This window comes from Ornithorhynchus anatinus, chromosome 16 (genome assembly GCF_004115215.2).
Source record: "Ornithorhynchus anatinus isolate Pmale09 chromosome 16, mOrnAna1.pri.v4, whole genome shotgun sequence".
Taxonomy (NCBI): Eukaryota; Metazoa; Chordata; class Mammalia; order Monotremata; family Ornithorhynchidae; genus Ornithorhynchus; species Ornithorhynchus anatinus.
In genome coordinates this window covers 33,421,795-33,435,386 of record NC_041743.1, presented here as the reverse complement: position 1 = coordinate 33,435,386, position 13,592 = coordinate 33,421,795, and the positions used below count along the sequence as shown (strand labels likewise).

The window sequence follows — 13,592 nt, the reverse complement described above, 5'->3', positions numbered from 1 at the left end:
CACTCACTTCTCTGCTTAATCCTTTAAATCTCTCTCACCGGATTCTTCTCCTGCCCCCTACCTATGGCTCATGCTCTTATCTGAAAGTCCACTTCCTCCATATTTGATAAACCATAAACACTGCCCATCCTCAAAGGTTTCTGAGATCACTTCTCCTCCAGATGACCTTCATGAGTAATATCCAATTTTCCCATTTTATATCTTCCCAAATGCCACTTCAGTCTTCTATGCCACTAAGCACTTTAGATACTACAACTTTGGGTATATATCTTATATATTATATATTTTATATGTTCTATTGCTTCCCCTAGCCAGAATGTATTAAAGTGTCTCCTCCAAGAGTCTATGAGCTTCTTGAGGACCTCTTCTTTCCCTCTCTCTGAATTGTGTGAGTTTATATGCTAAATTAGGGTAAACGCATCTTATTTACCATATCATACAGAACTCCAAAGTCCTGCATTTTATTGACTATAACTACACAATAGTAACAGTCAGCTAATTACACAAGTCATTTGTACTCAAGACATGGTTGTTTTGCCTACTGCATTTTGCAGGGTATAGCTGTTGGCTGAAAATTTACAGATCTCAGGTGGTAGAGAAACTGACAACCATGACACACCTGCTACATCCCATAACAAAAAAGTAGTGTAAGCACTTTGCAAACTTACAGTCAAGAATCCAAATAATAAATACCATTGATTGTAAAAAAAATTCATCCAAGGCCTATATAAGATAATCAAGTGATTCATCTACCTGTATCATAAATATCTTATCAAAAAACACAAGGAAAAGCTTGCTTTGAAAAACATGAAGAGACTCAAAAGCAGCAGAAGAGTGGTGAATCAAAATTCAAAAATTTGGCAGTTGCTATGGTTTTGATAGAGATTTTACAGGCCAGGATAAAGTTGTGAGAGCCATGGACATAATTCTCTTTAACCCACTCTTGCCTTATTCTTGGGGATAGAATAAGGGCCTGGGAGTCAGAATGACCTGGGTTCTAATCCCGGCTCTGCCGCTTGTCTGCTGTGTGGCCTTGGGCAATCACTTCAATTCCCCTGTGCCTCTGTTTACCCCTGTCTGAAAAATGGGGATTAGACTGTAATCCTCCTTTGGGACAGGGATATGTCTAAGATGATTACTTTGTATCTACCCAGCACTTAGTACAGTGCCTGGCACATAGTAAGTGCTTAAATACCATAAACAAGGTCACTTGTTAAATACCATTAACAAGGTCACTTCAAAAATCTACTAAAAGATCCGAGAGAATTTCAAACCAAGCTGTAGTTCAAATGTTTTCATTAGTTATGGTATTTTTGAATATTTCTGTGTTTAAAGCATTGAGCTAAGCATTGGAGTGAATACGAAATAAACAACTTAAATACATACAGCGAGGAACATTTAACTATGGACTTCATGATTCACACTGCCTTCCTGGGTGTTTCCATGCTTTGAATTCTGAATACCTTAAATTATTCCCAGACTTCCTTTCTCAGTGAAACTGGGGATTGGAAAATATGGATCACTAGATTTTTATGACCACCTGGATAAATTTTAAAACACTGCTTTACAAACAGATTGTAGAAACCACAGAAACCTGTGAACTGTCAATGCCATCATTACATTTGCTGAAATACTGGAAAGAACTCTTAATGCAAGTGTAGGTAGTTTCACCTTGGGTTCATTATAGTACCAGATGAGTTTTTTTGACAAACAAAATGGTTCCAGTAACTTGAAAGTCAGAGATGGCAACCCTACTACAATCAACAATTTATTCTGTGTAAAAAAGGGCTGTGTTGATCGATTTTGCCACTTCCAGTGCTTGCTGCTGTTTCTAATCCGTCTCTTGGTCTCCTGATTGTTTCTAGAGCTTTGGCTAAAAGGGAATTACTTTAATAAAATGTAATAACATTGTCTACTTCCTGGTAAAAAATACATTTCCTGTATCTTCTATACTTCATTGCCCTCCTAAGTATTAAAGAAAAATATATTGGGATCCACTGGCACAGCTACACTAACCAGAGAAAAAAGAGGGAAGCTGCCCTGAGCCCACTACTTCCTGGAGGCAGGGGAATGTCTCATTAATTAGAAGCAGAAATGTCATTAATTAGGGCCACCTGGAGGCTTAAGAGGAGCAAATAAAGGAATGGAATTCTGTGTGGAAAGTCTAGGAAAACAGCTGAGGATATTGCTCAGGAATGCAAGGGAGGTATTAAAGAAAAGGAGAAATATTTTCAGTTAGTTGACAGATTTAAAATTCTATTATACTTGCAACCCAGGGGTGTTTTATTTTAAACGTTAAGCCAAAGATGATCTGTGAATGGTGAAGCGGTGATCTACGGATGGTGAGATGATGATCTATGGATGATGAGCTGCTTTCTCCCTGTATTGGTGTGGATGAAAAGACTAACACTTCCTTAGACACTGGGTGCATGTAGAGATTAGCCCTGATCAAGTTGATGGAGTCATGCTATACTATGTATCACTGCTTACAAATCTGCCTCTGGAATCTCCTAATGTTTCTGAAAGCTTTGCTCAAGGGACTCTACCCTCTCTTAGTTGCCTAGGGCAGTCCTCCAATAGTCTAAAACTATGGAAGGTGCAGGTCTCATAGCCATATAATAATAATAATAATGTTGGTATTTGTTTAAGTGCCTTACTATGGCAGAGCACTGTTCTAAGCGCTGGGGGAGACACAGGGTAATCAGGTTGTCCCACGTGAAGCTCACAGTCTTAATCCCCATTTTACAGATGAGGTCACTGAGGCCCAGAGAAGACGAAGTGACTTGCCCCATAGTCACACAGCTGACAAGGGGTAGAGCTCGGAATTTGAACCCATGACCTCTGACTCCCTAGCCCGTGTTCTGTCCACTGCGCCAACGCTGCTTCTATATGTAGAAAGTTGGTCACTACACGAATATAGACTTTCAGTTTTGCATTTCAAACTTTGACTAGTGGGTATTATTTTAGATCTTGACTAATTTGTCAGTTACCCCAGATTTGCTTAAGTAGTTGAGAGCCTAGATCCTGTTGATGGTTCAGCACACCAGTAGTTTTCAATGTTTGCTTTTTTGTCCCCCCCTGATGATGAAGTTTATAGTGCCATCTTTTCAGTGTTCCCAATCTTGAGGAATAGCCTGAGCTGATGTCTAGAACACTAATTCCCTTATATTCAGGAATTTCTGTCAGAAATGCCATCGGATCTAAGATTGGAGCAAAACTTCGCATTTGGCCAGTCCTACAAGAAAAACATTTTCAGAAACATCGCTGAAGCCTCACTGTCATCTTCACATGATTTCCTGCTTTCTATATAAATAAGACCCTGATGACCTTGCAGGGCAATAAGATCTCTTTATGCATTTGTAGCACAGCTTTTTTTAATTTAAAAACGAGCCTACAGTCTAGAGAACCCGGGTACTTCTGATTCTCCGACCTGTTTCTATCCCAATAGACCACAATGCTTCTCCATAGTCTATACATATTCTATATTCTCTACATATTCATGATGCAGGCATGATTCATTTTATCAGACTTATATATAAATATGTTACGTTCCCACTATGATACACGACACCCTGTCCTAACAGTGTAGAGGGCAGTTCAAAGAGAAAGCATTCAGAATAGTTAACTAAAGAAACCAACTAGTGCACAGTATGCCACTGAATGAGGGCAAATGAGCCTTTAAAGATGTCTTCTCCTCCAAGCAGTCAACTCTAGATTATTTAGAGATTGCTTCGCCAGTAGTTTATCTGGTCTCCTCAGGCCCACAGTTAAGTGGGTGTAGGAATGTGGGACTGAAGATGTTGGGCTGGTCTAATCTGTGCCATCTGAGGAGGGTGAGGTTATAAGGGAAGGGTGTGTGTGTGCAGGGGAGCTGGAAAGTGAGAAGAAGAGGACAGTGTAAAAAAGGCTAGAAGATCTTCTTTAATGTAAAATCTCCCTCACCCCCCCTTTTTTTGGAGTGGCATTACTTAGATGGATGCTAAAGAGGAGATCATCACACTGCGCCTTCAAACCTCCAGACACTCTCAGGGACAAAACACTGAGCAGCATGGAACGTTATCCTCCCTCAATAATTGCATAGCTCATGTTCCTTGTCATTGCTCTTCCTTTCATTGCTCAAGAATATGTCACCAGAAGGAGAAGAGAGGAAATTCATATTAATTTGTTTCTTGCTAGCTACTTTGGTAAAAGCTTGGAGAGGAAAGTAGTCGAAATGTAAGGTTAAATGAGGTTTTGGGATAAAGTCGCTTAATTTAGTGGATAAAATTAGAATAGCCCAAGGACTGTGGTTGGTTAAGCAAATAGCATACGGAATTCAAATTTTGTTTATGCCTAAAAAAGGGAAATGTTTTTTAAATTTGTATTTCTCCAGCTATTCCTATACTTTCCTGTGCATTTTTGATCATCGGTATCAGAAGGCAAGTCACATCTTAAAATCAATCTTCAGTTGCACCGGATTTAATTTCTTATTGACTTTGGTAATATGATGCCACCTAGTGATAAATTTTATTACAACAATAATATGGAGGAAGGATGGGAAAAATAAAATACAGTACCTCAATTTACCTTATGGACATGTGTTCAGTTGCTTGAAAATCAAGTATAGTATTTTGCTTCTTTCTTGGGGCACAGTGGATGCCCATGCCACTTTTACCGTTTCTACCAATCATCTCTGCAGCTTCTTTGATTCCTTCCCCTCTTTTTAGTACCAAAGTTACCGAAGCGAAGTTTTAGTCACCAAAATCATCACCCACAGTAAGTGCCGGGGGAGGCGTAGTGCGTCTAGTAAAGTGCTTGAGAACAGGTAAAGAGAGTTCTCAAAGACTCATTTTCCAAGACAAGCAAAACTGAAGAAAAGTCAAATATTCAGTATTTGACCATTATCAATATTGTACTCTCTCAAGCACTTAGTATAGTGCTTTGCACCCATTAAGCACTCAATAATTACGATTGAATGAATGACCTTGAGAGGAAAACCAATTTTTACCTTGCAGAGGTAAAATACCAAATCTACTTTCACAGTACTAAGCTCTTTGCAGAAAGGGGCATGTCTATCAACGTAGTAGTGTAAGCCTCCAAGGGCTCAGCACAGTGCTCCGCACACAGTAAAGCAGCGTGGCTTAGTGGCAAGAGCATGGGCCTGGGAGTCAGAGGTCGTAGATTCTAATCCCGCCTCTGTCACTTGTCAGCCGTGTGACTTGGGGCAAGTCATTTAACTTCTGTGTGCCTCAGTTCCCTCATCCGTAAAATGGGGATGAAGACTGTAAGCCCCACGTGGGACAACCTGATGACCTCGTATCTACCCCAGCGCTTAGAACAGCGCTTGGCGCATAGTAAGTGATTAACCAATAATAATAATAATAATGTTGGTATTTAAGCGCTTACTATGTGCAGAGCACTGTTCTAAGCACTGGGGGAGATACCGGGTAATCAGGTTGTCCCACTTGAGGCTCGCAGTCTTAATCCCTATTTTACAGATGAGGTAACTGAGGCACAGAGAAGTAAAGTGACTTGCCCATAGTCACACAGATGACAAGTGGCAGACTGGGGGTTCGAACCCATGACCTTTGATTCCCACGCCCGGGCTCTTTCCACTGAGCCACGCTGCTTCTCAAAGACCAACATTAATAATGTTGGTATTTGTTAAGCGCTTACTTTGTGCCGAGCACTGTTCTAAGCGCTGGGGTAGACACAGGGGAATCAGGTTGTCACTGAGGCCCAGAGAAGTTAAGTGACTTGCCCAAAGTCACACAGCTGACGAGTGGCCGAGCCAGAATTCGAACCCATGACCTCTGACTCCAAAGCCCGTGCTCTTTCCACTGAGCCACGCTGCTTCTCTTATTATTAGAGAAGCAGCGTGGCTCAGTGGAAAGAGCTTGGGCTTGGCAGTCGGAGATCATGGGTTCAAATCCCTGCTCAGCCGCTTGTCAGCTGTGTGACTTTGGACAAGTCACTTCACTGGGCCTCAGTGACCTCATCTGTAAAATGGGGATGAAGACAGCGAGCCCCATGTGGGACAACCTCACCCCCTCGTATCCTCTCCAGCGCTCAGAACAGTGCTTTGCACATAGTATGTGCTTAGCAGCGTGGCTCAGTGGAAAGAGCACGGGCTTTGGAGTCAGAGGTCAAGGATTCGAATCCCGGCTCTGCCACTCGTCAGCTGTGTGACTGTGGGCAAGTCACTTAACTTCTCTGTGCCTCAGTTACCTCATCTGTAAAATGGGGATTAAGACTGTGAGCCCCACGTGGGGCAACCTGATTCCCCAGCGCTTAGAGCAGTGCTCTGCACATAGTAAGTGCTTAACAAATACCAACATTATTAACAAATACATTATCATTATTATTATTAACATATACCACTGATTAATTAAGTAGGGTTCAGCCCATTGTTCTCGGAGGCTTTAGAGCGCTTTGTAAGCCCCACCCCTTCTCCCCATCCCCTCTCCAATCCTTGGCTGCTCCCACTCAACCTGAGAGCTCCTTTGCTTATCAGTTCATTCAATAGTATTTACCGAGCGCTTATTAATAATAATAATGTTGGTATTTGTTAAGCGCTTACTATGTGCCGAGCACTGTTCTAAGCGCTGGGGTGCAGAGCACTGCACTAAGCGCTTGGAATGGACAAATCGGCAACAGATACAGTCCCTGCCCATTGACGGGCTCACAGTCTAATCGGGGGAGACAGACAGACAAAAACGATAGCGAGGATTAGAATCGAGGGATTGGACATCTCATTAAAACAATAGCGATAAAGAGAATCAAGGGGATGGACATCTCATTAACAAAATGAATAGGGCAATAAAAAATATATAGAATTGAGCGGACCAGCACAGGGCTGAGTGGAGGAGGAGGGAGGAGGGAGGAGCAGAGGGAAAGGGGAGTCTCCCTTTCCGTCAGTCTCCCCTCTCCTTGCCCCCATCCCCACTCTAACCCTTGGCTCCTCCCCCTCCCCCGAGGTCATTTGCATATCAGCCCCTCCCCATGTGAGGTCATTTGCATATCTGTCCCCTTCCCCCTTCTGCCCCGCGAAGTCCGTAGGGCCGCGGTGGCGGTTGCTAGGCAACAGGAGGACGCGCCCCTCCTTTCTGCCCCCGCCCCCGCCGAGAGAGAGACACGATGGCCGAGGTCAGAAGGGCCCCGTTTTCCTCCGCCTCGCCCCAACTTCTGCCCCCTGGTCTCCCCTTCCTCTCCTCCTCATCTCTCCTCCCCGCCTTCCCTGTTAGCCTTGCCCCCCAACTACCTTTCCCCTCTTCCCTCATCTCCATCCCTTCTTGTCCCCGCTTTCTCCTTCATTCAGTCATTCAATCGTATTGCTTGAGCGCTTACTACGTGCAGAGCACTGGACTAAGCGCTTGGAATGGACAATTCGGCAACAGAGAGAGACCCTCCCTGCCCAACAATGCCCTTTCCCATTTTTCCCTCTTCCCCACTTTGTCCTTTCTATCCAACTCGCCCATTCCGGTTCTTACCTGGTCCTTTCTTCCCATTCCTTTTACCCTTTGCCTCTCCCCTTCTTTTCCTTTTTCCTTCAAAACTCCCTTCCTTCCTTAAATCGCTTCCTTCCCTTCCCACAGATCTCAACCTCTCTTAATAATAATAATAATAATATTGATAATAATGATGATGGTATCTGTTAAGCGCTTACTATGTGCCAAGCACTGTTCTAAGCACGGGGGGTGGGGGGAAGGATACCAGGTGATCAGGTTGTCCCACGTGGGGCTGACCGTCTTAATCCCCATTTTACCGATGAGGTAACTGAGGGGCAGAGAAGTGAAGTGACTTAATAATGTTGGTATTTGTTAAGCGCTTACTATGTGCAGAGCACTGTTCTAAGCGCTGGGGGAGACACAGGGGAATCAGGTTGTCCCACGTGGGGCTCACAGTCTTCATCCCCATTTTACAGATGAGGGAACTGAGGCACAGAGAAGTTAAGTGACTTGCCCACAGTCACACAGCTGACAAGTGGCAGAGCTGGGAATCGAACTCATGACCTCTGACTCCAAAGCCCATGCTCTTTCCACTGAGCCACGCTGCTTGCCCACAGTCACACAGATGACAAGTGGCGGAATAGGGATTAGAACCCATGACCTCACTCCCAAGCCCATTCCACTGAGCCATGCTTCCCCACGGCCTTCTCCATTCTTCTTCCTATTCAGTGCCTCACTTTCTTTATTTTACCTTTCCCTGCCCAGCTCCCTTTCCTTTTTTCTCCTAGTTTTTTCCCCAGAGATCCTCTTATCCTCAACTCTCCTTTTTTTTTTTCCACCTCCACCTTTCATGGCTGCCGTGCCCTATTCAGTGGACCTGGTACCCCGACCCAAACTTCCTCGTGCTCTCCTCATTTTTTTTCCTTCCCCTCCGATCTGTATACTTGCGTCCTTTCTTTCTCATTGCTCATCTTGGACCTAAGGACTAGAAATGGACTTGATTATTCTGTATCTTTTTGGTCTTTTTGTAATTTTTTGCCTATGTTGTCTTAAGGTTCTCTCTCAACGCTCCTAATGTAATCTGTCGCTAGTTTCCTCTCCCACTTTATATTTTGATACTGTGATCCCCCCATGGGACAGGGTTGAGTCAGATGTGTTTTTTTTCCCAGAATTTAGAGCAATGCTCTCTTACTACTACTGTTTATCTCAGGGCTTCTCTCAGTCCGTGACAAATAGGCACTTAATCAATACTATAGTAATAATAATTCTATTTGGTCCACCGAACATTGCTTATAAAAAACACCTCCTTGTTCTTCTTTACTGTACTGTTGGCTAAAACCAGCACCTTTCATTCTCTTTAAAAAGTTTTCTTTTATATTTTCTCACTCCCAAGATAAGTTCCAGGTGTACAGGGAAACCTAGGCAGCAAACAAATCATTAGGCTCGTGATTGAGTGTTGACATTAATACCATTTACCGGGATAGAGCTGAGTTCATTGGTGTGATAAATTTTTGTGTGTGTTCATGTTTAGCATCAACGGGAGAGAAGTGTTGAGCAGCAACAGCACCATATCTCCTTAATGTTCAATTTTTTTCTATGTGGAATTGCTACATTGCAGTACTTTCAATAACATGTTTTTAGTCAGCAAGAATAATTCTTTCGGGTTTTAAATTAATCCCGAAATTGACACAAGGAGTGCCGTACTGGTAGTTGTATACAAGCCAATTTCAGTTAGAAATGAAGAATGACTCTGAGTCCAAGTTTTGTTCTTTAATGATCTAATTAATGAAAAAGATATTTCGAGATCCTAAATTGTTTCACTTTCCATTTTCTGAGATAGGTCTCCGTTGTCATTGTGAAAGAAAATAGCAACTACAGTATCTGGATAATTCACCCAAATTTGAGATGATTGCCTGAATTATCCAGTTAATTGCTTCAGTTCATCCCTTCACTTAGGCATTGACTAAAAATTTTACAATTTTCTTTGGAAGCAAACCAAAAAAATTAGGTATTTAATGAATTAGAAATAAATGAAAAGTTAACCTTCACTTCAAATTATGATGGCATTATTAACAAGATTCTCTAGCTAATAGTAAACAATGGACTTTCATTAATATTAACTTGCAGAAGAGAACATAAAGAACCATGGGAGAATAAATGTATAAAGAACATAGGGAGTGTGATTTTTTAATTCCACAACTTTTTAAACTTAGTATTCATGCATATTTTAATTAAAATTGTGTCTGCTTACATTTATGAAATAACATTCTGGAAGGGTAAGAAGTTAATCCATTGTTCAGCTAATCATGGAAATGAAATATTGAGAAAATCCATTAGTTATGCACTATGCACAGGAGCTGTGCTTCCATAGAATACTTTGCTATATGGTACCTTCTGTTTTTTAGAGATTTAAGTGATTAGATTTTTCCTCTCTTCTTTTGGCTCAAATTCTCAATCATTAAAGTCAGCCCACTATCTTATTTTATCCACAAGCTCCCAAACCTTGGGTTATATTGCCTTGCTTTCCTCTCCCACTTCTCTTGCTCTCTTCAACACCCCTAACCACATAGTCAGTTGCCAAGACCAGTGGATTCTTTTCTCCACAGTTTGCTTGAATCAAACCATTTCTCTGTGGTCTCTGTGCTAAACAAGTTTTCTAGGTCCAAATAATGTTACCTCTGGACTTCTGAACCTTAGTTGCTGGGACAAAGGACCTCCAGCTTCCGGCAGAGAGCACTTACTGTGTGCAGAACACTGTTGTAAGCACTTAGGAGAGTACAATATAAACACACTTGCTGCCCACAAGAGGCTTACAATCTAGAGGGAGAGACATGAATATACAAAAATTACAGATATGTACGTAAGTGCTATGGGGCTGAGGGTGGGGGTGGAATAAGGGGTTCACTACCCAGCATTCAATCCAGTGCTGTTGCTAATCATAATGATGATAAGTCAATCATATTCATTGAGCGCTTACTGTGTGGAGAGCACTGTCTAAACACTTGGGAGAGTACAATATAACAGATATGATAGACGAGTTCCCTGCCCACGAGCTGACAGTCCAGGAAAAGATAATTATGGTATTTAAGTGCTTATATAATAATAGTAATGGTATTTGTGAATACTTAGTGTGCTAAGCACTCTGCACTCTAGGGACTGAGGTATATACATATTCATTCATTCAGTCTTATTTATTGAGCTCTTACTGTGTGCAAAGCACTGTACTAAGCACTTGGGAGAGTACAGTAATAGTTGTCCTTTGTATCAAAGAAGGCATAGTTGATGTTCAACTGTGAGTTTGTGTATAGCTCAAAGGCCACTGCAGGATCCACAGTTATGGCCACGTTAATTACAGAATAAAGTTGTCTCGGCTCTTTTAGTTTGGTATAGTTTGGGTTAGGTTGTTCTTGACCTGCAGCACTGGTTTTGAAAAGCAGCCAACTTTCTTGGACTCTTGGACTGTCTACCCTTCATAGCCTACAGGTGACCACTCTCCCAACTTTTAAAATCGTTATTAAAATCACATCTCCTTCAAGAGCTCTTCCTCAACTAAGCCTTCTTTCCCCTCCACTCCGTCTCCCTTAGGCGTTGCCTACACAATTGGATTTGTACCCTTTAAACACTGGATAGTCACTCTGCCCTCGGCCCCACAGCACTTAGGTACATTTCCATAATCTATTTTAATGTCCGTCTCCCCTCTGGACTGTAATCTTCTTGTGGGCATGGGATGTGTCTGTTGTATGGTACTTTCCCAAGTTCTTAGTACAGTGCTCTGCACACAGAAGTGTTCAGTAAATACCACTGATTGGCTAATTAAAGTCTTTAAAAATGTTTATAATCTATCAGTTGTATTTCTTGAACTCTTACTGTGCAGAACACCATACTAAGCCCTTAGGAAAGTACAATATATCAGAGTTGGCAGACACATCCTTGCTCAAAGGAACTTCCGGTTTAGAGCGGGAGGTTACATAACTAGTGATATAAATCTACTAAGTACTACTTATAATTCAGAAAAACCAGATTATGTATACACTTTAATGTCTGACTTTTTTTCTTCTTTAGGACTCAATATAGATTTATACTGTCCGTTCTGATTATGAGGGTTCAATTGGATTTGGAGTTCATTTTTCCAATTAACACTGTTTTGTACAGGATAAATATGAAAAAGCATGCCTGGGAGAAAATGCATTTGAAGAACTGGAAAAGGACTTCCAAGAAGTAATCAATGAACTTGCGGGAGATAAAAGCCTTGAGAAATTCAAGGTGGAATATGAGAAGCTTCATAGTGTTATGAAAAAATCCTATGAAAATGAAAAACGTCTGATGGCAAAATGCAGAGAACTGAATGCAGAGATTGTGGTCAATTCCGCCAAGGTGGCCACTGCCCTAAAGCTATCTCAAGATGACCAGACAACAATTGCATCATTAAAAAAGGTAATGATTTTAAAATAGAACCAAAGGAAAGTTATCGACTAATGCCTTATGTTCTAAAACATAATTTTATCATGTGAGCCGCTCAAGGATTGGCAGAACGAGTTAGAGAAAAAAAATTATTGATTTTGCCAGGTGTGAAAATAAATATTTAAGGATTTAATTTGAATGTATCCAAAATGTGGATTCCTTTCCTTTTTGATATGTAGCAACTGAATGCTCATATTCAATCAATAATATTTATGAAGTGCTGTGTTTACTGTTTTTGTGCAGAGCACTCTATGAAGTGCTAGAGAGAGTACAGTAAAGTTAATCAGCACTGATCTGTACCCTCAAGGACCTTACAATCTAGTTGGGGAAGCAGAAACTAGAATAAATTACAGGGCAGGGGAAGCAGCAGAATGTCTAGATCTGTGCATGATGCTGATAGGGGTTTATGGACTAGTTATAGAACTTTTAGTTATTTAGTTTGATTTGAATCAATCGATGGTATTTATTGAGTACTTTGTGCAGAGCACTGTACTAAGTGCTTGGAGAGGTCAGTATGACAATTAGTGCATATGTTCCCTGGCCATAACAAGCATATACTAGATAATTAGATAAAACTTGATGTAAGCTTTGTACTTAAAGGTAGAGGATATTTCTTTTACTATCTGTTTGTATTTTGGAAAGGATTAACATTAGATTTACTAGGTAATTTTTGAAATCGTCTTTTCTCGCCACATTATTGTCCCCAAACTTTCCTGACCAAGTGGGAGCCACTTGACCTAGGTTCAAAACCCAGCTTTGCTGTGGGCCTGCTGTACTTGCCCAGGCGAATCACTTAAACTCACCTGTTGGTTTCCTTATCTGTAAAAGAGGAATAAAAATCCCCTCCAAAATGACAGATGGAATATGGGGACTGATGGAGAGGGAAGAGTAAAGGATAATGCCCAGGTTATGGGCTTGAGAGGCAGGGAGAATGGTGGAGTTGTCAACTTTGAGGGGAAAGTAAAGAGGAGAGGATTTGAGAGGGAAGAGGAGAAGTTCAGTTTTGGATCGCTTGTGTTTTAAGATGCTGGCAGGACATCGATGTAGAGATGACCTAGAGGCTGGAGGAAGTGTGACATTGCAGAGTGGAGAGAGGCCATGGCTAGCGAGGTCGATTTAGGAGTCATCTGCATAGAAGTAGTAATTGAAGTCTTCTGAGCTATTGTCCTTCCCTGAGAACCATGGTATCTCACTCTTTAGTTCTGCCCATCCAGGGCAAAGGGAGAATGGCTTGTTTGAAATCTGTTTTAAGATGGAAGAAATTATCCCGGTGTCCTAAGTTAGAAAAATATAAAACAGTATTTAACAAACTCTAAAAATAATTGTTAAAACTGATTGAAACTTGCTTGTCAGGTGGTGGCTGGTAAATATTTTTCTATAAATTACCTGTTTACTTTTTAACTGCAAATAGCATATTTAGATGTGGTACTTATAAATAATTATACGACAGACTTAGAATTTGTTTTTAAAAGCATCCTAATTATGTACTGTAATTACCTAAGAGACTGGAACAGTCTCTTGCTCCTTTATTATAAATAGTTAGTGTGAATTTGTTTTTAAATTAGCCTCCAAGACTTTCTTACCCATTTTGTTATTTAAAGTCAGGAAGATAAATCCCCCTTCTCCGGGTGATCTTTAAGGTGGATCATTACATGGAACTGACTCCTTCTTCCAACTGAGAAACCAAATTTTGTAGTCGAGCAA

General features: G+C 41.3%; 1 protein-coding gene across 3 annotated transcripts in view; it reads left to right on the top strand.

Moving 5' to 3' along the window:
- Positions 1–2,205: 2,205 nt before the first annotated feature.
- The window catches only part of CFAP58 (cilia and flagella associated protein 58), a 70,325-nt gene continuing 58,938 nt past the window's right edge, over positions 2,206–13,592 (top strand). For 2 of the 3 annotated variants that reach the window (XM_039914393.1, XM_007667659.3), the window contains exons 1-2: positions 7,054–7,125; positions 11,580–11,861. In XM_039914393.1, coding sequence (XP_039770327.1) covers positions 7,117–7,125; positions 11,580–11,861 — 291 coding nt within the window. In that variant the 5' untranslated portion in view covers positions 7,054–7,116. Of the gene's footprint in view, positions 2,343–7,053; positions 7,126–11,579; positions 11,862–13,592 lie in introns of those variants that run through there. The other variant, XM_029081060.2, reaches the window with a different exon arrangement.